Source organism: Pempheris klunzingeri, chromosome 3 (genome assembly GCF_042242105.1).
Source record: "Pempheris klunzingeri isolate RE-2024b chromosome 3, fPemKlu1.hap1, whole genome shotgun sequence".
NCBI lineage: Eukaryota > Metazoa > Chordata > Actinopteri > Acropomatiformes > Pempheridae > Pempheris > Pempheris klunzingeri.
In genome coordinates this window covers 27530939-27558085 of record NC_092014.1, presented here as the reverse complement: position 1 = coordinate 27558085, position 27147 = coordinate 27530939, and the positions used below count along the sequence as shown (strand labels likewise).

The following is a 27147-nucleotide window of genomic DNA, read 5'->3' as shown; positions in this document are numbered from 1 at the left end:
GTAGGAGCGCTCAAACAGGAGGACAGCCATGCCTCTGAAATACTTTCAGCACTTTCCAGCCTCATGTTTAACCACCTGGCACCAATTATGGGCTAAAATAAAGCAATTACAGCAGTCTGCACAGCATTAGGAAAGCTTGTCTTAATATGGTCAGAACCGCTCAAAGATGAATACAGTAATCTGGATTTATTGGATAATTCAGGAGTGTGGGCAAACGTCGCGCTGCACTACTAACAGTGGCTCTTCCGGTGCAGGCCCCCCCCCTCCTCCACTACCGCTACCATTGCTTCTTCTTAAATTCGGGATACACTTGATCTCAAATAGACGTGGTTCTTTTGCTACCTCAAATGCTTCCTGCAGTTTGACTTCTATTTCTTCTCTGAATCATCGCATCACCACCAGGCTCCATTGGCGCAGAGCTGACCAACAGCAATGTCAGTGTGTTTATCACCTCAGATGCAGGAAACACATGGAGACAGGTGAGGCTCCCTTTTTGTTTTTTATCGTAACAATGTGCTGCTGTTGAATTGTGTAATAACACTATTGTGCATAAATGAATCTTTAAGATCATAAGGCAGTCCATCCTTAAGCTTTACATCTGGGTGGACGATTCCCATGGTTGCTGATGAGTGACATTTGAGAGCCGATGTTGCTGTATGTGTGATACTAACTTCAGCGAGAGCCCACAGTGTTGGCTGTTAACAGTCAGCTAGAACTTAGTCCACCTTGGCTTTTACATTTGCGAGGAGTCAAGGACCAGCGATAGCTAACAATGTTGGTCCTCCTGCTAATTAACTTCTATTTCTAACTGTTAATGGCTAAGATGTACACTGCAGCTAATATGTGATCGTATTAATATCGCACACTCGCACCTGCTAATTAATTTTTACAAAGACATGCCCAATTTGCAGTAACTCAACACTTGGAGCACCATGAACTAAGTGACCTGCGATCCTCTCAGTGAAAATGTCCTCCTTCTCCTCATTCACTCGCTGCGATTTTATCATCGGGCTTTTAATCCTCACACACTTTCCAGCGCCAGTCGATAATCAAATGAAAGAGTTATTTGATTCATTCTCTGCATACAGGGCTGGTGGGTGGCTCTTACCTCTCTTGATCCTGGCATTTCAAATTCATGGGACTTGTTTCCAATTAAACACAGCTATGTACAATAATTATTCGGAAGCTGATGCGGCAAGCCCTAACCTTGGTGTATACTGTGTGTGTGTGCATGTGAGTGCGTGGTGTGATATTACTTTCCTTACTTAAATGATACAGCGTGGGCGGGTGCATGCATGTGTTGGGCATGCACACGCATAACAAGCCACTGTAGAGTGAGCACACTCTTTTTTTTTGTCCCTGCAGATCTTTGACGAGGAGTATGCAGTGCTGTATCTCGACCAAGGAGGAGCCTTAGTTGCAATAAGACACACTCCGCTTCCCATCCGACACCTGTGGTGAGTCATTATGACAGAGACACCATTTGTCACAGTGTGACTAATTCCCTCGGAGGAAGCTCCGAGTCTTAAGTTAGTCAAACAAAGGCAAATGAGTTTGTCTTCAAACTGGGGGGGTTGATATTATTCTGGGTAGAAAACCCAGCAGCCATAGAGATTTCTGCTCTGACAATTGTCATTCAATTTCACCTTTCTGTGTCTGAAGCCGTAATGAGTTTAGCGTCTACTGATCAGTGTTCACTGAGCAGAGTGCCGCGGCCCTGTGCGGAATATGAAATAAAGCCATTAGACAAGTGTCGGGGTCATTAGCTCGTGCACGCAGGCCGGATGTTAGCGGCTGGGCCTTGCGCTATGGCTTTTTTTTTCTGTTCCCAGGTTGAGCTTTGACGAAGGACGGCAGTGGAGCAAGTACAGCTTCACCAACATGCCTCTGTTCGTGGATGGGGTGCTGGGAGAGCCTGGGGAGGAGACTCTCATCATGACGTGAGTGACCAAAAAATTGTAAACGTGGAGATCTATCAATCAGACTGAGAAATCAGTAACAGGCAAAGTAACAGGTAAATAGCCTAGTGTGTGTGTGTGTGTGTGTGTGTGTGTGTGTGTGTGTGTGTGTGTGTCTATACATGTGTGTGTGTGTGTGTGTGCCTACCATGTGTAATGCCTCCTCTGCCTCAACCCAAGCCGGTGCTGCTTGCATCTATATCTAAGCCTGCTCGATTCAGCATTCCTGACTGCCTGTTTTCCTTTTCATGAATAAAAAAGATTTCTCTCAAGGTCTACCCAACATCAAAACTGGCTGTCTCCAGATTATGATCACAGGAGATCAATGCTTTGGCAGTCAGCGACAGCATGACTGTCCATTTGAAGAACATGAAGGAAAATGATCAAAATGATCAAAAAAGATCCTGAGAAAACAGACAAGAAACTTTGCTTTAAAAAGTTTTAACAGCATTAAAAATTGGGAAGAGCAGGGAATGTGACTCGACTTGTCCTCAGAAAGCAGATTTATGAAGATCCTTTTGTGTTCTTTCACATTTATTATTAGAATAGCCCAGAGCTGGAGTGCGTGCATATGGTAAGACACAGCACTACTCCGTTATTGCAGCAGAGATTTAGGACTTTGGGATGTGTTACCAAAGGGTTTTCCACAGCCATTACATCAATGTTTCATGACACCTGCCACAAATGACAGACTGACAGTCGGCTCTGTAGTCGGCTCTACAGGAGAGTGATAGGGCACAGCTGGAGAGACGGAGAGAGAGAGAGAGAGAAGAGGAAAATGCACAGCAATAGTCTCAACGAGAAGAAAAGAGAGCTTGGGGGGGGAAAGGGACAGTGTGAAGTCAACGCTGGCAGGTTTTTCACTGAGAATAACTTTCTCGACTCTCTAAGTTGGCAGACACGCAATTAGTTTTCATAAGACAATCATGCACTGTTTTCTTATCAATTTGTACTCATTTTTTACAGTAAGTGCCTGTCATGGTCGGGTGCTTCGGTAGCTAATTGACAGACTGATTGTGATAAATCTGCTGTTTTATGAACGGTGGGCGTGGGAGGGAGCACACCCACCCAATTTTAGCCGGAGATGGAATATTCATCTGGTTAATCTCATAACCTTGGATTCGCTTTTTGTTTTTGACCATTTCAGGAGAAATAGGCTTTTTCAATAGCAACACGCGTGAGTTCAAACTTGCTATAAGCTGGAAAGATGCAAGGCTGGGGCATCATGTTGCGTTACGTATTTAAGCCTTGCACTTTTCTGTATTCATTAACAAATCCGACACAAAGACCATAAAGACTCTTCTCTTCTATATGTTCTGAAAGAGGTATAAACACTTTTAATAACCCAGCCTTTAGTCCTGTCCTTTCATACCCTGTCTGTGGCTTTCAGCCCTAAGCCCGTCTGCAGTGGTGGAATAGAATAGAATTAGAGTTTATTGCCATTTGCACAAATAAGAACAGGTACATTGGAATCCCTTGTGCGCTTCTCAGAGTCAGCTTCGTTACGAGATACAGAATAAAAGTAAGAGCGGCAAAAAAGAAAAACGCTCAAAACATTTAATTAAGTACAAGTACAAATGCAACACTTACATCACTCCATTACAAGTAAAGGTCGCGCACCTGAAAGTGTACTAGTACTAGGAAAACTATCAAAGTCTAAAAAAAAAAAAACTAAATGGACTTCAAGTGCCAAAACTAAAAGTACTCATTGGGCAGCCTGCGTGGATGTTATATATTATTATGTAGCCTATAAGTGTATCATTTTGTAGTGGGTGGAGCTGAAGCTAATGTGATGTGCTTCATATACACATGACACATATGTGCACATGTAACGCCTCGTGTTTTGTGAGTGGGACGAATGTATTGTTGGTTTTCGCTCTTCTTTTTAGATGATAGGAAAAGAAGGAGAACACTAATCCACGCTGATTATTATCCGCAGGAGGTTTTGTATGTAACAAACAGCGGCTTTTTTTTTTTCCAGGATATTCGGCCACGTCAGTCATCGCTCTGAGTGGCAGCTGGTGAAAATAGACTTCAGGTCCATCTTCAACAGGAGGTGTACAGAGGCGGATTATCAAACGTGGCACCTGCACAACCAGGTACGGCCCGTTTCTACCACAGTAGTTAAGACCAGACTTGTTTAGCACACAGCCGGTTGGTGGTGAAGTCTACGTCTGAACCTCGACGACAAAAGAATGTTATCCTTGATTCACATGCTTTATATTACTGCAGCAGCTCAACATGCTTTTAATCTAATGTGATCATTTTTACAGTTAAAGCAACCAACACATCACGTTTTTCATTATATCGGCATTATAATGGACTGTACTCGCATAGTGCCTTTCCAGTCTTCCGACCACTCGAAGCACATTTACGCTGCATGCACTGCAAGCCGTTCACACACACACACACACACACACACACATTCATACACTGATGGCAGGCGTGCAAACCTGCTCATCAAGAGGGGCTAATCATCCTCACATACTCGTGCAGTGACAGCACAGCAGAGCCAGGCTGCCGGTGTTTAGGGCAGCGTGTTTTTAAAGGCTGCATAGCTTTAATAATTCCATCAAACGCAGGGGAAGTGCGGGACAGTCGGCCTGCCCCACAGGCGTCGCTTTTAGGGGGCAGCTTAATCAGAAGTTCATTAAAACAAGACAACGTTTTGGAAGCAACGCTGAGATTTGAGAAATCTCGCTCCCGCATCTCAAAAAGAGAGACTAATCTGTGTGTTTTTAGGATAGTTACATGGGCACATGCATGTAAAAGGCCTCCTCGTGTATGTTCTAGTGACGTTTTGCATATAACTGTTGCATAACTGTTTAAGGCTGCTGTCGGTTAGTATTTTTAAGTATTAAGCTAAGTATTTTCAATTTAAGCTTTAAATCCATCTCTCTATTCTCTCTGCGAAAAAATCCTACAAACTACGGGACGCTACGCAAAGTGTTTCAGGAAACCTGGGGTGTCGTCTAGATTTTCTTGCATTTTCTTAAACAAAACTATAATTACAGTCAATTCTAGATCAGACTTTGAATGGACAGATGCTCAATATCAAAGAGATCATATGAGTATCAGGAACCAAAGAGCACTCTTGACTCTCGCTTAAATAATCTGTGTAATAACAATTTTATAATTAGATAATTATAACAATAATATAACAATTATATATGCCACATTTTCCCTTCCGTTGTAGAAATGTTTGATGACACTATATACAATTGAAGAAAAATATAAAATATTTAAACAAAAATGTGTTTTACTTAGTTAGTTTTGAGCTATTATTTCAAAATAAGATGCCAATTCTTTCACAGGAAATGAAATCACCTGAAGCCAGTGGAGCTCGTATTCTCCGCGGTGCTGCCTGCTAAGGTTTTGGTTAATGCATAGGTCGGGCCAGAGCTGGGCACATTCATCAAATGCCAGGCTCCATCGCCGGGGTAATGTGTGATTGCTGGCTGACCATTTCTGCTTTTAGGCCGGCTGTGCAGTGACGGGATTACAGCTGGATGTCTCTCAGTTCCCAGAGCACTTACGTAGCTTCTCCCCTGCGTCCTGCTCATGCTCTGAGAAAACACTCCCTACCCACTTGCATACATTAAAACCTCCCCCAAAAACCCCTCAACCTGGTCGGGCCTGAAGCTGAGCCAGAGACTTATAGCATGCCTTTATTCATTGCCCAATTCTGAAATTGGTTTAGACACCCATATGCTCAGTGCAGGCTAATGATCAAAACTTATAGCATGGAAGATGACAAGAGTCCAGGCCAATTACAGGGCTAAACCTCCTAATTGTGGAGGTACTGTAGGTTCTACTCGACTGCGAAAATAACCCGAGCACTACCTCAAAGCAGAGGACAGTGCTTGTGTTTTAAGACCACTCGGGAGGTCCAGGACATTTTCAGGAGTCTATTTGTGGATGCATCTAGATTTTTTAAGCATCTCACTACTGACACCTAATGTACAAAGACAGAATGTTGTGGAGATGAAAACAGCAGCAATGTAGTGGAGGCTGCAGTGAAACAGGATGGTGTTATCGTCTCATCTTTTTTGTGCTCCAACTGATTTTGTATTCACTTCCCACGCACAGACACACGGCTAAAAATGGATTTGGGCGCTGGCAGCTTTTTTTTTTTTTTGCAACTTATTATACTCTTATTCGTTCATCTCAGTATCACAAAAAAAAAGTCTGTAAAAAAAAAAAAAAAAAAAAACAGCTCAAGCAGCACATTCTGCTGTGTGACACTTGCAACAGGGAAGCAGTTGTTGAGTTTAGCACAACACACAGCGTCCGCCTATAAATATTCGCCGAACAGGAATGCAAAACGAGCTGAAATAAGGCGACTGTGCTTTTCACACAGTGCGCTGCACTCATGGTTGGTTGCATCGTCTAAATTATTTATGATGGCAAGTTACAAAAGCAGTTCACTTTTTTTAAACTCCCTCTGTGGGACTATCCTCTCTGTCGTTCTCTCTTTAAACCTTGCCTGCAGGGCGAGCCGTGCCTCATGGGAGTGAAAAGAATTTACCGGAAGCTGAAGCCCACGTCCAGGTGCGTTATGGGAAAGACGTATTCTGTGTCGATGACATCGGGCCCATGTGACTGCACAGAGGCTGACTTTGAATGGTGAGTGCATTTTTCTTTTTTTTTTTTTTTTAGCCATCCCATATCAATCTGGATTTACAATCCCTATGTGTGGTTATTAATTCTTTAAGACCTACGGGCCCGCCAGCAGGCCGAGTGTGCAAGCGCTCTTGGATTACCGTAATTCGCTCACAATTTGTGCCATCGGAAAAATAACAACAGTTTCTGAAAGATGAGACATTGGGCTTTACAGCCAATATGGTGTCATTACGGTAATTCCACTCCCGCCTCTCCCGGAAACCCGCAAAACAAACATTTTTTTCCCAAACATTTCATTTCTTTTCAAGACAGTGAAAACAATTTTTCTTTTTGTTGTTGTTGTTTATTGCACTGAATTTCTCTATTTAGGAAAATATGTGTAAAACCCCCCCCAAAAAAACTTCACTTTTTTTGTGGTTTACTGCCATTTTTGGCAATTTATTTAATTAGTATTGGCATGAATCTATACATATTATTAAAATTTAGGATGTAAGGGTTGTATTGATGTATAGTAAGTTAAAATAATAATAAAAGTACAGTAAATGTAAAAAAAAAAAAAAGCTCTGGCGGACAGACGGTAGGTCATGAAGGGTTAAAGGGGAATTCTACATAATTATACCAAGTAAAGCTTTATCTCTATCGATCAATCAATCTTTATTTATACAGGGCCAAAGAGCAGGTCTAGACCAAACTCTTTAATTAAGAGAGAGACCCAACGATTCAGGAAAATTAAAGATTCAAGAATCAGCCCCAGATATTATATTAGGCAAGAGTGGCAGGAAAAACAAACAGAACAGCACCAGGCTCAGAGGTGGGCGGCCATGATGCTACTCAGTCTGTGAACAAAGTTGTGCATCATTTTCTGAGCCTGAGCAACATCACGCAAACTGCAACTTTGGAATGCCACTTCCATTAAGACATCAACAAAGAGAAGTAAAGTGTTTTTTTTTTTTTTTTTTACAAAGATTAAAGAATTAATTCTTTATTTGTTTTTCTGAGATTTTCTGTGACCTCCACATTTTCTACTTTTTCAAGCTCCTGCCTGTGGCAGATTGGTTCCTATTTATTGTAAATCCTTAAAACGCAGGTAAGACATAAGTAGTTTCAAGGCTAAAGGATTTCACAAAACAGCTGAGCTCTGTGCTTCTGAACAAGTGTTACTCAAAATGAGTAAGCAGAACATTCGCTCAGGATTATTTTCAATTGTTGCACTAGAATCTCATTTGTGCAAGGGCACACTAAAAGATCACATCTATTTAATCTGCACGCTGACATCTTTGAGTACGCAGACTGACTCATTTCAAATAAATTAGTCAGATCACTTCAGTGTGAATTATTAATCAACAGCAGGTGTAAAAACTGGCCAGATCTGAGAAAAGCACCACATGTACACATGTTCAAAAGCTGTGTAAAGACTGTGTCATTCTTTGTCTCCATGAGCTGTGTGGCCATTACTTCTAAACTTAATACAGAAGACAAACAGAGATGCCTGGACTGCGCTACACTAAACTGAAAATATCACTGGCAACATTCGAGATTCATTGTTGTTCAATTCAAGTCACGGCGTAGTAAGTAAAGTGCAAATATCTTTAGATTTCTAGAGAGGGAGACAAGTTATGGAAATGAACTGCAGATATATAAACAAGAACAAGCAGACCAAGAGGTGGAATGGCTTTAAAAAATTCTTGGGGGAGTAGTTCAACAGTTTTATCTTTGTATTTGCACACTGCAGAAATATCTGGGATAAGAGGGATGCTAACCATTATTATACAGGTAACAAAAGCCAGAAGAATAAACAACGGAAGTTGTTAACCGAGGTATTTATTGTGCATTTGGCTCCGAGTCTCGGCCTTATGAATAGTGGAAATGCATCTGCCGTGTGTCCAGGAGTTTAAGGAAGCTGAGTTTAAGTGAGGGATTAAAAGATAGAGATCCCTTTCATGGATAACATCCTCCACATTATAATTGTAGAGCAGCTCCAGCAGATTCTCGTGGCGGCTGTTGCTGCTAAACGGAAAATCAGTCAACTGCTTAAACACATATGTTAGAGTGCGTGTCTGTCTGTGTGTGTGTGTGTGTGTGTGTGTTTGTGTTCAGATTTACCTGGATGTGTGCCATCATTCTCCACTTGAAGGACAAAGTGTTCAGAGTGATAAATGAAAATTCGCAGCTGTTTTTGTAGCTGCCGCTAGCGACTCTCTCTATTCTAGCTGAAGATATAACTGAGGTTGGTAATATTCCTCCACATCCTCACACCCCCTTCCTTTGAATCATCAGCAGTATTAATGTTACTTTTATTTCTCCCACTTTGGTCCCAGATCTGCAGGTCTCCCGAGTGAGGCAGCTCTTGGAATAAGCACCATCAGAACCATTAATCACCACGCCTAATAGCTTTCATTAACAATCACAACACTTTTGCATCTGTGTGCATGTCGCACTAATTGGGGCAATTTGTCCCGATCATTTTGGGGACACAGCACTCACTGCTCTGCCTTTTAATTTGTAGGACAAACAACTTGTGGGTTGTGTTTAAAGGAAAGGAAAGAGGCACTGAATAGCTGCTGTAACTACTGTGAAGGCAATAATAAGATTTTGTGTCAATACGTTTTCATGTTTCCCACAATTCTGTATCAGAATTTTAATTTCCAAGAAGGGGATCTTTTTCCAGCTTGCAGTACTTTATTATCTTTTGACTCATTTGCCTGTAAGTAATATTAGTGATTTTATAAGGACATGCCAGACAAACTACTCTCTCATTAGTCTTTTTGTCTCATTTTAGAAATGAATTTTTCCAAACTGAGCCTCGAAAATGTTCGCGTCCACCTCGTCCCTCAGTGTTCAGTCTGCGGTTCATGATTGGATAACTGTTTCGTTTTTTTTTGTCTGCTCGCATCACCACAGCGACTACGGCTACGAGAGACGCACCAGCGGCAAGTGCACCCCCGCCTTTTGGTTCCACCCATCAGCGATGTCCAGGAGTTGCACCACGGGGATGACTTTCCTTAACAGCACTGGGTAAGCACGGGGCGACGGCAGGCTACAATTCTCGATTGTAACTCGCAGGCGTCGGTTAAAGCGAGTGGTGCGTTTGAGTTGAAGAGCTCAAGGTCCATTAATTCTGTTCTCAGGGACAACAAGGGGCATGCTGAGGAAAATGTGAGCTGAGTGATCAAACATGTATGAAACAGTGTTCAGTGTAAGAGCATGTAAAGTATCATGGTTATGACCAGAAGTACTCTCTCTCTAACTGCAGCTGAATGTCTTTCATTTCAACTGTTAAGTCAACGCAAACAAGAAGTCCTTAGAAAAAAAAACAGAAATCTATGTCTACATGGGCAACAGGACAGACTATCGGCTGATTAAAACAATCAGTTTGTGTTTAACCCCTTGAAGGTCCTCAGAAATAATCACGTTAAAGATCCTTACACACAAATGTGTATGCATAAAAACAAGCCATAAAAATGTTAAAAATCTTTCTTTTTTTAAAATTTTTTTTAAATAGTTTTTTAGACCAGCATCAGCCCTAATCATACATAACAAATTTTAATTAGTTTTTTAAAAAATTAACCCTTAAATTGCCATGTTTTTGTCATGATGCGCATCATTTTATGGTCTAAAATACACAAAAAATACATGAAAAAAATTGAGAACTCTGAAAAATTCACCATCTTGCAAAATTATAAGCAATATGCATGAAAAACTGATAAAATATGCTAAAAATAAAAATCATAACACACTAGAAAGTGCTGAAGACCCTCAAAGGGTTAAAATGGGTTTCATCCGGACAATTTCAGCTCAGAATGGCATCCTGTACCAGAAAGATTCAAAAATATCAAAGAATTATAGAAACAGTTGTTGCTGTCCGAGTCCAGATGGGGAATGCTTGCTGCGTGTCACCCCGCTCTCTGTCACCGCAGCAGCTGATGAGAACGTCACATGGTGAAGTTTAATTCTAATACAGGGACGACACACATGTTGTTTTGGGTGGGAAGCAGTGAGGAATTGAAATGGGTGCTTCTTTAATAATGTCATTTTGTCACGTCCTCTTCAGAGTACTCGTATGAAGCCAGTTGATTGAAACATGGACCAATTCACATGTTTATGGAATATGTTTCAGGCAAATTAACCTTAATCAACGTCTGTCTCGCAGCTTTTGAGGTGGCACAGTCTCACATTTTCTATTCAAAACAGCACAGAATGAATCTTTTTTCTATTACTTCTAGTGATTTCTTGTCATGCAGATTGTTTTTTTTTTTTTGGTTTTATTTGTCCAACTTTTTCAGACGTCCATCTGATCCAACTTTTGCTGCCAACCCAGTACAATGGATATGATACTCACAGCTTTGGCAAATCACATTCAAACATTTAATCAGCAATATTTCTTCCCAAATACAGTATTCTGGCTGCTCTGTTTTATCCACAGTAAACACTGCCAAATGGTCATATTGGCGCTTAAACAATTATTGTATTTCATCCTTCCATGGGTGTTTTAGTTATAAGAGCTTTTTGTGTTTTTCCACCCCCCCCCACCCCCCAGCTACAGGAAAGTGGTGTCTAATAACTGCACAGCTGGAGTCAGCGCGGAGTACACAGCCAGGAGGCAGCAGTGTCCCATCCAAGCACCCAAAGGTCTCCACCTGGTCACCAGCGAGGGCACGCTGACGGCCACACTGGGCACCAATGTCACCTTCCTTGTTTTTCTGGAGGAGGTGAGCTGGTTTCTGTGCTTAGTGTCCGTGTAAGTCTCACGGCCTGTCACACCAAGTGAACGTGATTATATTCAGAATGTAAACAAGAGTTAAGCTGGAACTCAACATCACACAGTTGATAATCTGAGGATGCAGTGTACCCTTTTATCACGCTGTCACATATGGAGGATGGAATTTCAGTTGATGTGGGCAGCTGTGCCTCCTGTTTTATCACACTTAAGAAAATGTCCCCTGACTGGATAGTTTCGATGGAGATAAAAAAAGAACATATGCTCAACTCCAACAACGTTATGCTAACAGTCAAACCATTCACTCACCATATTTCAGCCATAAATGTATTTAGAGAGCTGGACACGCAGCCTCCACTCAGCCTTGATAACCGATATGTCCCAAGAGCCACTGCAAAAATCTCCTGTGGCCCTAAAAGCGTTAAAAAAAACCCAGTAGAACCCTATTATATAGGAGATTTCTTTATTTCTATCAAACGGTCCTGGAGCCTATAGAGGTGATTGTAAAGCGTGTGACGTGATCGCAATGTGAAGTCTATGGCGCAGAGTGAGAAACCCCAACGTGCACACCCAGTGGGACACACAGCATGGAGGCTAAACTAAAACTAAAGCTAATAAATGTTTTTGGCTTACGCATTGGGCGAGCGGTTTTCATAACACACTGATACATACACGCAGACAACTCCAGACCTTTAGCTGTGGGCAATAAAATGAGCTGCACATTGGTTTTCGTAACCATCAGTAATTACACGGCGCTTTTCAAAACACGTTTTCAAAAATAACATTGAGTTAAATGCAGGGATGAAATAGTGAAATCATAATAAAAGTTAACAAATGTCCCCACTGCTAGAAGTTTTAGAAACTGTTCTAACTTGTGACGTTACAGTGACATCCTACTTACATGTTTTACTGTTCAACTCATTAGTGAAGTTTTTATTATCCTCCATATTTTGTTGAGTTTGAAACATGATTTTGTAAATCAGAGCTTTGGAGCTAGCTAGTATCACACACACAAACAGCTGGGGCAGGTGCACTCTGACTAACGGGGGGGCCAGTAATCGTCAGTGAACTTTGTACTGAAGATACGATAAAATATAGCAACGTGGATTCAAGATTTTTGACTTTATACACCAGTTGGTGAACCCATCTATGAATAGTACCACACATTATGTTCAATACTTTGATTTTATGACTACAGCAACAACCAAAGCTTTAACCCTGGCATCTCTAGAACGCCATTACACATATTATTCCAGTGCCCTGTGCTAGTGAAGCGCAATATAACAAGAGTACTAGAAACCTAAGAGAGTCTGTGGGTGGTAAAGGGGCCAAACCTCAAGACGTTCGTCCTGTGTAGGGTGACGGGGCGAGGACGAGCATCACTCTGGACTTTGGGGACGGCCACGCTCTCACCTACTCCAACGTTAGCTCCATTGAGGACGGGATCAAACACATCTACAAAGCTGTGGGAATCTACCGAGTAACCGCCACCGGGGAGAACAGCCTCGGCTCAGAGACCGCCATGCTCTACCTGCATGTAACTTGTAAGATTTTGTAAGATTGGTGTATACAAATGTGCATGTGGATTTATTTAGATAGGGCTTTCTACAGTTCTGGCGCTTCCGGCTCTTTCGATATTCCACTTTTTATCGAATTCAGTGGAACTGCAGCTGTCAGCTTGTACATAGTGTATCGCGTTCTTTATCTCATCACAGAACATGCTCCCCTCCCATAACCAAACAAACAAGTGAGATAGAACAAATCCCAGTGCACTTCCACTCAAGTCAGCTTATGCTTCACAGCCACTCAGCCCACAGAAGCCACTGCAGCCTCATATGTAACAGGGCTGACCACCCCAGGTGTATTCGGAAGGGTGACAGATGTAACAGAGCTGACTTATTGATCAGGGAGCGCCGTTGCCCCCGACAATCTGTCAATCCTATGTGCCAGCCAAACAAATGGAGCCACTGCAGGCACAGGAGTGCCACGGATGAAAAATAACACACAGATGGCAGCCAATGGTCCCAGCACAGGAGAGAATTCTGAACAAACTCACCCCCCCTCCCCGCATATAAACCCACTCCACATCTTTTCTTTTTTTGTTTTTCCATTTCAACCAATAAAGCTGTTGTTTCGTCCTCTTTTTGCACGATGCAGCGCGGTGCATCGAGTTCAACCTGTGATGTATATGTGTGCCTGAGTAGGTCAGCTGGAGTATATCCATCTCTCAGCTCCCTTTGTGGCTGTGAGGAATAAGGAAGTGAACCTGACTGCTGTTCTGTGGCCCAGCCAAGTGGGAACGGTCACCTACATCTGGTGGATCGGAAATAACACCGAGGTACTGAACACCCTCCTGCTTCTCACTGAGCTTTTTACTGCTGTATTGCCTTTTGCCCATTTTTGCAATTAAGTAGGTTGCTGACTCTCCTGCTCCAAAATGTGAGAATCGTTATTTTGCTAAACTATTTTTGTACATCCAGTTTTGCGAAAATTGTGGCCTTGTTAATCAGCTTTGATAAATATTGCAGAGACACAAAGCAGCTTAATTATTGATGGCTAGTGAAGTGTATCCATCTTTTATTCTGACTCTAAACTCCTCCAACTAAGGTCAGAAGTTTCTAATCAATCCCGCAGAGTTGAACAGACAAAGCCCCGCTAAGCCCTAGTGGTACTGTATCTAGCCATGCAGATAGCTGAAGTTTTATGCGCACAGTTTTTGATATCTCTGCCTTTGACTCTTGTGCTGCAGCCACAATAGAGTGCAGGTTTCTTTTGCTCATCAAAGCTTCAAAAAGCTGCATCTTATTATAAAAAAAACCTCCCTTTCCAGAAACATTGCTGCGGTTACACAAGAATCGGTGTTGTTATTTGGAAATAATCTTTCAGTTAGTGTCACTCGTGGAAAATGTAATTACCAAACATCAGCGGTAAAAACTTACATTACCACTGTGTTTTCAGAAATGTTTTTTTTATTGCCAGAAGAGTCTGTATTGTGACTCTGAGACACTAGAAAATACAACCTCCAGCTATGTGGACCAACAGATGCAGTGCAGACTGGAAGCCCTGCGCTCTCAGTATCTGTCTTCATAATTGTAGTCGTGTAAATGTGTTTGTTTAGTACCAACAGGGGCCCTCCACAAGGACAACCAGTTATGTCAGCTGGTAATAAACTGTGGCAGTATTAGCATCTTATAGCTATTCAAAGAGCAAATGGAGACGTGAGTAATGACAGGAAGGAACTGCCGGTGTCACACAGGGAACTCTCTGCGGGCCCCAACATTAGAAGCAGCACAGCGCAGATTGTTGCCAAGCTCTCAGCGTACGCCTGTGCACATGTGTGCATGTGTGTGAGTGTATCTGAGAGTGTGCCAGCAGGCTGACACCTCTGTAGTGTAAATAACAGCAGTGTGAGGCCAGCCGTTGACAAGGGTTTCTCACCGAATACCCCAGACTCTGACTCTGGCTCTGACTCTCTCTCCCCATCTCCATCTCCATCTCCATCTCCATCTCCATCTCCCTTTCCCTCTCCTGTCCCATTCTTTATCTGTCTGCCTCTCTCTCTCTCTCTCTCCCTCTCTCTCTCTCTCTCTTCCTTGCCCAGCAGCCAGTAATCACCTTGGAGGGAAGTGTGGCATGCACGTTCCCCCGGGAAGGCATCAGTACAGTCACTGTGCAGGTGTCTGCAGGGAATACTATTCTGCAGGACAGAAAAACTATCGCTGTCCATGGTGAGCCTACTCTTTGACTCCTTCTCCATTGGGATTGTGCAGCTCTGTTTACACACTGACATGTCACCACAATCTACTTAATACGCTTTGGATGTTATTATAATCATCAGTTTCATAATCACAACTCATCTATGTCTTAATAATAATGCTATATAAAATGTGGACATTGGTTTTAACTGTACCATACTCACACAATTTGACAGGGTGACTTATTTGAAAGTGGTACCTGACTAATTGCTGAGATCGTGGAGCATGATGACATCTCTAGAAAGAGTCACTTGGGTCAGAGACCAGACAGGTTTGTTAAGCGAAAAAAGAAGTTTAGTCCTAAACAGTCTGACTCGTGCAGTTTTAAGTTACTGTGCGCTATACTTGTGCGCACGCAGTATTCTTGTGCGTCAGAGTATCATTCAGAATGGATGAAAACACTTTCCAAACTCTGAGGACCTGCAGCCCTACAACACCAACAGGTCTCTAAGGTCCTCTCATCAGGGTTTGCTGACTGTTTCTTGCTCCAGGCTTAAAGACTGTGCCTTGGAAATTCTTGCTGCTAAACTTCAGAACTCTGTCCCTTTGGGCTTAAGATGTGTGGATCCTTTAGACATCTTTGAAAGCAGCTTGTTTGATTTTCAATTATTTAGTTTTATGTTACTGTTATTTAGAGATACAATGGAACCAATAGTGACTTCATTAAAGACATTGATTATGGTTCAGATGTGACTGATCCACAATTAATACATTTTCTTTGTAAAGATCAGTAACATTGATTCAGTCATGGTGGGTTACAGACCAAATTTTCAGTCCCACAGTCAGTTACATAATATTGCCTCACTATATGCCAGGTATTGCAGTGGTATTGGCAGATACCCTGAGTTGAGGGTATCAGAATTGATATCAGCAGAGAAAAAGTCTCATTTTAAATGTGCCCAGTGGATTTTCCTTGTGAATGAGCAGAGTTCTTGTGGCCTTCTACGTGAAACATCTGCATAGCTGATACATTTTCAGAATCATGAACTGTTTCGTTTGCGTGAAACAAACACAACTTGCTCCCGCTCGTAAAAACGTTGCTTCGCAGCGCTGCTAGAGGCACCACAATTTGGCGTTCAGTTTCTTTTCCAAGGATACTTCGACACGCGGCTTGAATTCTGATTCTGACGACGTTGCTCCACCACTGACCCACAGCAGCCCCTACAAAAACAGATTATTTGGATGAACTGCTGGCATGTTGCCAGCATGTCTGATGGTAATGTTGAGAATGCATTGTTTCAGTGTCACTGATTCCCATGTCAATCCAAAACGATGGCCTGAGCTATGAAGATAAAACACGAGTTGTAATAAACTGGAATGATCCTTATATTACTTTATGTTTCGGTCCAAGCGAGCTGAATCTAAAGGCTTGAACTCATCATTTAATGACGGATGAAAAGTAAACACATCTCAAATGCATTTACTTTCCTCCCTGCAGAATACTTCCGATCTCATCTGCTCGCCTTTTCATCAAACCTGGACGACCACAACCCTGATGTTGCGGAATGGAGGCTGGATGTGAGCCGAGTCATCAAGAACTCTCTGATCCAGGTGAAGCTCTCTTGGGTCTCTTCATGGAAACTGTTGCTTTACTTTGGTAAATACTGTCAGCGCTTGACTGGACCTCTGACGGTCTACGCGTGCAGCGTGACCTCCCCGAGGCTTTGAGACGTGAATCTGACGTTTATGATGATAAATGACAAGGCAAGAGGGGGGAGGAGAGGGGTAAAAAAATACAGCTCAAGAGCACGCTGATTGCAGCGGCTCGCACACGCTCCAGAATTTCAGGGCCATACAGTAACGAGGTTGCGGATGTTGAAGTGTACTGAAGAATAAATGTCAGCGTGTGCCTAATGTGTGTTCTGCCTTGACTCGAAGGGACGCTTGGATTCGACTGCTTTGCGACCTGTCAAATATAAGACATGATTCAAACCCACACATGACATGTCAGGTACAGATTTTGCCTCATTAACTTCCTGTTTTATAACATCCTCAGAATGTCAATACATTTCTGAGGCAATCTGGGCCTTACGTCATATTTTCACACTTTTTGATCCTGCAAAATGAAAATTGATGCCAGAAATATACCCGGCTCTTCAGTCTTCAATGAACATGTCTGTTTTGTTATTTGTTACTGACATCTTTTTTTCATGACAACCCCGGCCTGGAAGGCAGAACACCAAAAAAAAAAAAAAAAAAAAAAAAAAGAAAAAACTTTCAGATGAAAATATGTCATGATAGCTTAAAAACATTCATATTCACAAGATTCATTGCAGCAGATCCATGCAAGAGCTGGAACAAGAACCAGAGGCTGGTGCAGGAATCAGTGAGAACATTCAGTAAATTGCATGACCTCTATTTATGGTACGTTCCTAGCAGACTGAGCAAACCAGGAACATATGTGCATCAAAATTCAGCTACATTGTGCTGCTAATAACTGTTTGAATAGGGCAGGGTGTGCTTTAAAAATCTGTGCTACATAGACACATAACCCCCCACCCCCCACACCCCCCTCGCTTGCAGCTGTGGACTGCAAGTTTCTATACAATTATATCAATCTTCTAACTAAGAGACTACAAATTATGATAGAAATTGTTATTCTGCTTTGATGATGATGCAATAAGAACCCCATCATCATAATCATCTCAAATTTTCCTCCATAGAGCCCTCAGATCAATATTGCTGTATTTCCATCTTTACTGCAGTTGTACTGATCTGTTCTAGCATCTTTGTAGAAAAAAAACATGTGTGTCTTTCTCCTCGCCTTCAAAGTCCCTAAATAACCCCAATTAATGCCAGAGATCCAGAACTTGGGGCAAAACTTGTATGTAAAAGCGCTGGTTGCTCGTCATGGATTTTGGAGATATCTTCCTTTGTGAATGAAAATGAAATCATGACTCCCCCCATCTCCAGTGGAAATGATGCCCTTGATTAAAGGACTCACGATGGAGCAAAACACATTCAGCTCTTTAATCTTCCAACAAGAAATAATATCAGTCAAGTAATACAGAAGCTTTGGACTGACCTCAAGGGTCCCCTGGCTCTTTATGTGATCCATACATGTTCACGTGCCAATACATGAGTTTCAGTTTGTTTTTTTCCTTCCTATAATAATTATTATTATTACATTGGATGGCATGACAGAATTAAAGTAACACCACAAAAAACTCGTCAAGCGTGCAACAGCAGAAAAGAAATAACAGTAGTTTAGGACTTACGATGTGGAATGCATGTTACAGAACACATAAGATACAAAATGATAACAACAAGGAAAATAATAAATAGATAAAGATAAGATAAATAGGGAGATGATGGATGGAACAAAGAAAGGAAAAAGAGAAATTTACGAAAGGAAAAAGATTAATTGCGTTCAATTTCTTGGCAGGTGGCTCAAATTTTAAGTGTTGTCTTAATGAAATCAGTCTAAAGAAATGGCTGAGTCTGAAATTTGCAAAATTTGGATTCAAATAAGGAACGATGTGATAAAAGAATTAGTACAGACAAGCTTTCGTACTTTCAGTCTTCCATACTCAGTGCCAAAGATCCAAAGATTCACTGTCATTATACTGCTGCAAACAACAACACAACGAGATGGCACTCCCTGAGATTTAAATAGAAGCTATACAGATCTAAACAAAATATTAAAAAAACGTATCAAATAAATACAGTAAAGTATGAAATAAACACAGTAACGGTGAGGTGTGATATTCAGAGGGCATGAACTCTGAATTGTTTAAACTCCTTTGCTTCTTGCTCCCATTCAGGCCACAGGCATGAGAGAGGAGCAGCTTCTGGTTACCGTCCTCCCAGGTTTACCCACAGCCGCGGAGTTTTTCCTTCTGCCTGACAAACATCTAACTGAGGGGAAACCAGAGAAGAGCTCTGCTCACTTAGATCAGGTGAGACAACTGCTGCTCTGTCTGTGTGCAACAGTCACTCCTTCGTCCGGCAGCGTTTGTGTAGGCGGACGGATTCGTCCTTGTTCTACTTATTCTAATTCTACCATGGCCCCATGCGCACGTTTAAATCATTTCTTCCTGTTTTTCTTTTGTATGAGTTGTCGTTGATCTTGTGCAATAACTTCTCCCTGAAAAATAAGTTTAAGTTTGCACTTCGTCCAGCAGGTGTCAGTGTTGATCCATTGAGGCATGTAAAAGGTCTTTCCATGCCTCTAATTCTAGAACACGCCTGAGGAATCTCTGCAATAGACTCATCAATAAGCCTGACAAGTATTAACAAGTTATCAGGGGGAACGACTTTTAAACTCCCTGAAGTCACACCCTGTGGGGTGTTGAGGTGCAAGGGTGGGGGGAGGGGGGGGTAGGAGGGGGGTTGAAGCTCAAAAGAGCCTAAAAAGCCAGACAAAGAAATTGCCATGGTTGATCAGTTCACTAAATCACCAGCGTATCAGGATGGACCAAATTAGCTCTGAGCCTCTCGTAATAGATAATGACTGTTAATAATGTTTCATCCGTGGGAAGAATTCCACGGGCGTGTGCAGAGAAAAGCAAAAAACGGGAAGGAAATCAATTTGGTTTTCCTCTTCCCTCCTCGCTCCCTCCCGGTTGATCACCTGGACAGATCCTCCTCCGTACGAGCCAGCGATAAATCTTCATTCAAGGTTGGCATCTTGAAAGTGTAAGAGCGCGCTCTGCTTATTAGAATGCATAATAGATTTACTGACCCTGGTATACAGTGGGAAAAAGAAATTAGTCAAAGCATAGTCTAAATTTAAACTGCTAAGAAATATAAAGGGGAGGATGAAGCACTACAGAAATTACTCATATCACAATTAATTTGGCAAATGAGGCAGATAAGATAAATGAAGCCTCTGCAGAGGAGAGGGTGGGATGTGCAGAGAGAAAAGGAAGGCTTTAGTTTAGTTTTGTGTCTTCTCTATGCGCCTCCATATGTGCTTGTTTCATGAGTGCAGATCAAAATAGAGAAAAAACTCTTTTTATGGAATATCATTTAAGAATGGGCCCGTTTTCACTTTTAGGTTGTGTGTGAGGATTAGAGCCTTGGGACAGAGATTTATAATTGTGGGAAGGAAAGAATCTGTGTAGGGAAACAGATTGAGAGCCAATGAGATTGGACTCCGGCTTTCTATAGTTTACCTTGGGCTCAGGGTAATCTGCCTGATTTATATCAAAGTTAGATGTTCTCGGTGCAGAAGGTTACTTGCCAGCCTGGAAAGCAGGAATCAAGTGAGGCTGCATCCTATGCATTATGCATCGCAGTGGAAAGGTCCCACAGACAAAGACTCTTACATAAACAGGAAGGCTCAGACGGGGTTGCTGGTGGAGACAGTGGGGTTTCTTCGGGTCACGGGTGCTTATAAATGACGTTGAGTGTTTAAAATGCATCAGTGCATCATCTACGCAATAAAATCCTTGTAACGTCCTTCAGTCGGCGTTGATTGGATCCAGCGCACATGTGACCGTTACCGTGTTTTTTAGACGTCAAAGCAGCACTAATCGATGCTGTTATATTAACAGTTCATCAAATAGCTGCGTAAAGTGAAAGGTGTCCTGATGGTGACAAATCTGCAGAGGATTATCACCTGTTCTCCTTTATCCCTTCAAAGTCTGGGGTAAAACGGCGTTTTTTACTACTTTTCATTTTCCCTTTGTGTTTCCCATTAAAACTGCTTAGCTTGTCTTTCTTTGTGTCTTTCTTTTCAGCACAACCTCACCTATGTGATTCTACAAGTATTTATTTATTTTGACAGAATATATGGACACACTGTATGTAAAAGTGCAAAAGAAACAAAATCTGAGTAGGAACTAGTTGGATCTTTGGAGGAGCGGGGGTCTGCGTGGACACCTCCTCTCGTTCGTCTTCACGTGCAGCATCCACTTCATCCTCTGAAAGGAGTCTTCCTCAGAATCAGAACGTTCTTCCCCACATTCAGCATCTTCTACCTCGTAGAAGAGCTGTAGTGCACGACTTCGGCTCTTTATAACTTCAGTGTTAATAGGCCGATTGACAAAATTTGTAAAACACTTGTAAAAAGTTTGAAGTGTCCGCTTTCCAACAGTCTTTGAACTGAGCACCTGCGTGCTTGTGTCACAGCTTTACGTTTTCAAACGTGCGACATGTGACTTTGACGCCGTGTGGCGGTCCTAGACTCCGAAGGGTTAACGCTCATCAATCCTGTTTTCAGCTGCAACAGGCAAAGACGAAGTTAGCGACTAGCGAAGGAATGTGCCGGAGCTTTTCAAAATTAAAGACACATTTTGCTATTAAGGATTTTGTGGAGATTGAAATAGAAAAACTCCAACTCCAAATGCATGCTAATGTTACTCCTTGACTGTTGGCTGTGCTAATAGGCAGCAACTGTTTGCTTATCACACCTTCAGAAGTGAGGTCAAGGGGCAAGTGATATGGACTCAATTATTTTTCCGTCCGTGAAAAGATGAATCAGAGAAACAAACAAAGTTGCTGTGAAACGTCAGAACAGTCAGAGATAGACGACGCCGAGGTTCGACGATCTTGGCGATGACTTTTCTCAATAGTTAACTTTCACATTTTGCACAAAGTAATGCTGTGTTATTCAAATCAGGTCTCCCTCCGTGTCCCAACAGCTCTCTGAGGTTTTGCTCGGCGCCTTAAATCAAAACCTCGTCCAGTTCACGTTGCGGCCGGGGGTCCAGGTCACCGTGTATGCAGCGCACCTGTCAGCAGGTAAACAACCGCGGCCGCCTGCGCATGTTTAGAGCTGCCCGGGGGGGGCTTTTGTGCATCTGTAGTAAGTGGGACAGGACATAAAGCATGTAGACTGTCAGGAGACCTAGATGCAGTGTCAGGTGTCAGGTATATTTTTTTAAATTAATTTTGCTTCCCCCCCGTCATCTATTAACCCCAACCCTGTGTCTGATTGGCTCCCACCATGTAGCTACACAGAGACATTCAGAGAGTGAGCATCGTTACAAGTATGTGTGCCTCTTCCTATTGGGGATGCTGCTACTGTCCTAAAGGGGCTTATAAGATAAAGAGTAAGAGAAGTCCACACTACTGTATCTTAATATAATTCATCAATCACTTACACAGGAGTCAATGATCCTGTTGACTGCTCATTGCATGATTCAGCTGGGTGGAAATACAGGCCGTGTCGAGTTCCACGGCTCTTAAACTCCGCGGCTCTTTTGTCTCCCCGTCTCCGCAGCGCCCCTAGTGGACACCAGCGAGAACCACAGCGGCTCTGCCACGCTGATGCTGCTGTCTGTAGTGGTTGTGGGTTTAGCTGTGTTCGTCATCTACAAGTTCAAGAGGTTAGTATTCACGAGACGTCATGTCTATACAGTCGTCACACTGTACGTGATAGAGGGGCGGTGAAAGGTGTCACGGAATCCTGACAGCTCTGTAAACAAAAGATGCCTGCGAGGCTACAGAGAAGGTTGATAGCTGCCTGTCAAACGTCTTCACCGGCGTACCCGGTGCTCCTCCTCAGTGGAGAATTGGCTTTTCCACTCACACATCTGTGGGGATCCTTTGCAAATTCTTTTGTCAGGTCATTCTTCGCAAAAAGAAATGTCAGTCAGCCATCAGCCGCTATCAATAATAAGCCCTTTAAACGCAGGAGGTTGACCTTTCCGAAATGTTAAATTGTGTCTCCTCGCCAAGGTGCAGTTTCAAGGGAAAAGGTCACAAAGGGTCACAGAGATTTACAGACAAGAGGAGACAGAATGAAACTTCAGATTCACAGACCCGCTTATGTAACTCGCTTGTGTAAATGCCGACTTACATGCAAGTCTTAAGAAGCAGGCAGCGGCCGTCCGCTGGCTGTTGTGTCCGCGTGTGTTCTAGTCAGGCCGGTGGTCTTTATCCCGTTACCTCACTGTAAATCTTTCCTCAAGGAAGATCCCAGGCCTCAACGTCTATGCGCAGATGCAGAACGAAAAAGAGCAAGAAATGATGAGTCCAGCTAATCCAACAGAGGCCACGCCCAGCTCGCAGCGGGACTTGGTGCATTCTTTGGAGATTCTGGACACAGAGTTGAACTCACGGCCCATCGGTGAATATGAATATCCACTCCGGTTTGACCCTCACCCGTTTCCCCCCCACTGCCTGTTTCATCCCACCGTCGTTTCCATGAGACTCATCCTGTGCTTTTGTGTTTTCCTCAGAAGTGAAATGGTCGGGCCGAGGGCTGAACGAGAGCTAAACAAAAATGAGTATGATAACAAAGTACAGCTGCTTCTCACTGGTGCTATTAACCCACTGTTCTCCTTTAAGCCCTTTAATTACCCGAGAATACAGATGGGTGACGAAGGAATCCAGTTTAAAGTGCGTTAGAGTAGTTGTCTTCCATTACATTTTCATATTCATCCAATCATTTAGTAAACCTCTACGCTCTTATATGGAAGCATTCATTTTCCTATTCCTCGTTCATGTCTTCAGGTTTTCACTGTAAAACTGCCGCCCATCTGTATACTGTGATGTATCTGACGGTGATGACCTAACGTGATGTCTGTTTACTCATCCGTACATTTATGGAAACTCCTTTTTTTTTCGTGGGTAGAGAGATTATGCTAGATTTCCGTGGCTCTATTAATCTGGGAGGTTCGGGGAAAAAAACACTCCCGTCTGTTATTAGCACATAATAACATGTTGTGTTCTGTCCTTTAAAGTGAGGCTATGTTAGTTTCCAAGAGAAAACTTCACACAGGTTTTGCCTGCGTGGCCTTACTTGGTCCGGCACGATCAGTGGTTACAGTGGCTGATTGGCTATTGTTATTAAAATTTGGGGTAGATGTGCTGCTGCATTACTTGATAATCCCTGATAATTCCTACTTGTGCTGCCGTTACACTAATTACAGTTTCTGCTCAAAAAAACTTTCCAAAACAAAAAAAAAAACAGCCTCACTTTAAAAGCTGCTTGTCTGTTGCCATACCTCCTTTATAAGCCAGGCTTTTTTTTTTTTTTTTTTTTAAACGGAGTTGAATGAGATTCTTATTCATTAACCGTGGATGTGTATTACTTAGATTACAGGCAGCATGCTTCCCAGTTTGGAGGAGCGGGCAGTAGTCCCAGCACGAAGCTGAGCAATGTTCTGCTGTGGAATATTGGGACTGCTTTACGTTGCCATCAGACAGCCTTTTCCAATGGGCATCTGAAGCCATTGCTTTTTTTATTTTGGCTCGCTTCAAAGCCAACGGATTCCGTTGACAAAAACGCCCAGTAACGCATGCAAACTAAGGGATTGAGGCGGCAGTAGACGAGCCGGTCCCGTGTTCGGCGAGGTAAAATGACGATGATGCTTTTGTAAATGGAGTCTTAGTGGCTTTGAAGTGAGCAAAGAAAGAGACACTGGCTTTGATTCTGTCTGACGGGAGAGAAAAGATTCCAAATGAAGCGTACACCTAATCTGATATGGGCTTTTTGTTGGGCCTTTTTTAGGGAGGTTACGGTATGATATTTTCTGCTGCCCTTGACCGCAGGAGTGCATCGCTTAGTGTCTGTGCCACTGACAGTTATGGACAGTGACACAATAACAATGAATCTCATAAAACCCCACATCTCAACCACCCCTTTTCAAATTTACTCCATATAACGTCAAAACACCTTAAAACCTTTGCATGGCTGTTACAGTAAATAAATTACCGTACTTTTTGGTCATTTGACTTTTAAAGCTGTACTGATCAGTATGTTCTATATTAACAACGACTCACATGACTACATGTAATGCAGAGCTGTGACGCTCGTAGTGACAAGCCCACCGAGAATTATTACAAACTCTGCACAGCTTTTTAACCTCTTTTAGCTCATTGTTTTGTTTTTCTGGTCCACAGATTCTTCTCTCTTCAACCTCACTTCCTGTGAAGTCCTTTTAGGGGCTCTCATGAATCCTCTGTGCGATACTTCCCAGTATTACACTGTTGCCCATAAAGTTGGAATCAAATGTTTTTTACCTCTTCTCATGAAATGATTGTGACAATGTGACTTATTCTTGATAAATAAAGTTTATATCTTCTCAACTTTATTGATCAAACTCTTCCAAACATATCATAAACCACAATGAACCTTTGCAAACTATGTATTCAGGCTTTAACTAAATTGGGGGTATCGAACAATTATTCCAACTTTATGGGCGACAGTGTAGTTTACTGTGCTAACATGTTTTCCATATCAATATGTCAGAGAAAATATATATCAATGCAGCTTTAAAGTATCACCTACTGTAATACTGAGCTACATTTTTCAGATTTACTCAGCTTCTAGTACGAACTGTCCTCTGATACCTGTTTCTTTCCTTGTCCTGTCCACCCCCAGGATGTATGAAACCTCATGTACATGTGAAATTCTCCACAGAACTCCCCACGTACATCGTCTAAACTCTGGACTGGATTACTACTCCGGCGACATCATGGATATTTTTTACCATTTGGTACACGATGGTTTTGAGCTTTATACCTGTGCATGTTGGACCCTGCTGACACATACTGTGCTCTGTTCAAACCAGAAGAAACTGTGTACAGGTTTTTCATTTTCTTTTAATGTATGTCCGATAAATGAATCATTTAAGAAATTCCATTTATTTATATAAATCAGATGCATAGTAAGGAAGGATCGCCAGCATGAACTAGAGAAGGGAAAAAAATGAAATAAACAACAGTGTTTTGGTTCTGCTTACATATTTGAGATTGGTTTGCTGTTTAATGAAGCTAACAGCAGTAGTGTATTATTTATTCATATGAATATACTTTTATGAAGTATGTTATTGAAGTGACACATTTATTTTGTAAATCACGAATGTCTATGTTATAAATTTGTGTATTTTAATAACAAATGTCATACTAAACAGAAATGCTATTATAAAATATGAATAGGGTTCTTCAAAGCTGTTGGTCCATTGTCTCTTGGAAAGCTGATTTATGGCACAATACACATTTTCTACAGAACTATTTCTTTTTTTTTTTTTTCAGATTTTGATTAGTTAACATGATTGGGTTTTGATTTAACCTTTTGCTTGTTAGTCTAATGCGCCTGGTACTATTTATGAAACATACCGGGTTGTAAAAAGGTTTTGTGCTTCAGATTAAGAGACCAGTCAACGGCGACACAGCACCCTCTGACTGCAAGCGATCCTCAAATATCACGAGACATTACACCCTTTTAGGAGTGGAAGAACAAAACAGGGGGAGGACAGGAGGACTATCCCACAAAGAAAAAGTATTCCAAAGTCGTCCTCAGCCACATCCCGATCGCAGCCAACATCCCCACTGGAGGCAGAGGGCAATTTATCAAGGCTCAGATTTAAGGTGGCAGTTGGAATGAGATACGGCTACTTTGTGGGAGTACCCAAAGAGTGTGGCAGTGAGAAAGAGAGAGACAGAGAGTGAGGCTAAGAGAGATGGAAGAGTGCTTTTTGGGGGGTTGTGATGCATTAAGAGCTTTCTATTGGACAGAATAAGAGGTTGACTTCTTGAATACTTAATGTGGCCAGTCAAGCTCAAGGCTGGCTAAGGTTGGTGACACATTTAGGCTAATGTCCTGACCCACTCTCGAGTAACACCCATCTTCATCCCAGCTCATTATATGGCGCTGTAGCAGCAGGAGAACTGGAGCACAGATGCTGCCAGCCTATGCGGATGGTTAGCTTGTTCAGAGGACTGTTAAGCCCTGTGGTACTTTGTGTGCGAAATCTGACAGATGTAAATGCCTGATTGATGCCTTTCAAATCTTCAGAGGTAACTTTTCCGGATTTGTTCTCCCCTTTTTTTTTTTTATTTTGTGGAGATGTAGAAAAACAGAGGAAGCGCGGTTCTGTCGGCTTCGCGTGACCTTTTCTACAGTCGTTCAGTTGTAGCTGTACATAAATTACCACAGTAGATACACCTGCCACACAGCGAGTAAGAGCGTGACGTTTAGACACTTGAATGCTACACACACTGGCTGCTTTGTGCGGTGTTGCTTCGTTCGACTTTACGGTAGTAGTAGTATAAACCCACTGAATACTATGCCACGTAAAGAGAAGTCCGCCAGAGGCCTCTCCATCCTTTATGAGTACGGCTTATGCTACATTGTGCATTTTCTAGTTACCACAAACTAATTTGTAAGTAATACACACACTGCACAAAGACTGGGAGA

General features: G+C 42.3%; 1 protein-coding gene across 1 annotated transcript in view; it reads left to right on the top strand.

The window, feature by feature from the left end:
• Positions 1-25484, top strand: part of sorcs1 (sortilin-related VPS10 domain containing receptor 1) — a 138152-nt gene extending 112668 nt beyond the window's left edge. The window contains exons 12-27 of the mRNA XM_070828542.1: positions 403-479; positions 1366-1457; positions 1833-1940; positions 3940-4057; positions 6451-6584; positions 9483-9596; positions 11119-11290; positions 12656-12842; positions 13503-13636; positions 14900-15026; positions 16492-16604; positions 18818-18952; positions 21641-21740; positions 22222-22327; positions 22913-23070; positions 25330-25484. Of these exons, the coding sequence (XP_070684643.1) occupies positions 403-479; positions 1366-1457; positions 1833-1940; positions 3940-4057; positions 6451-6584; positions 9483-9596; positions 11119-11290; positions 12656-12842; positions 13503-13636; positions 14900-15026; positions 16492-16604; positions 18818-18952; positions 21641-21740; positions 22222-22327; positions 22913-23070; positions 25330-25391 (1937 nt within the window). The 3' untranslated portion in view covers positions 25392-25484. The remainder of the gene's footprint in view (positions 1-402; positions 480-1365; positions 1458-1832; positions 1941-3939; positions 4058-6450; positions 6585-9482; positions 9597-11118; positions 11291-12655; positions 12843-13502; positions 13637-14899; positions 15027-16491; positions 16605-18817; positions 18953-21640; positions 21741-22221; positions 22328-22912; positions 23071-25329) is intronic.
• The last annotated feature ends 1663 nt before the right edge of the window (positions 25485-27147 follow it).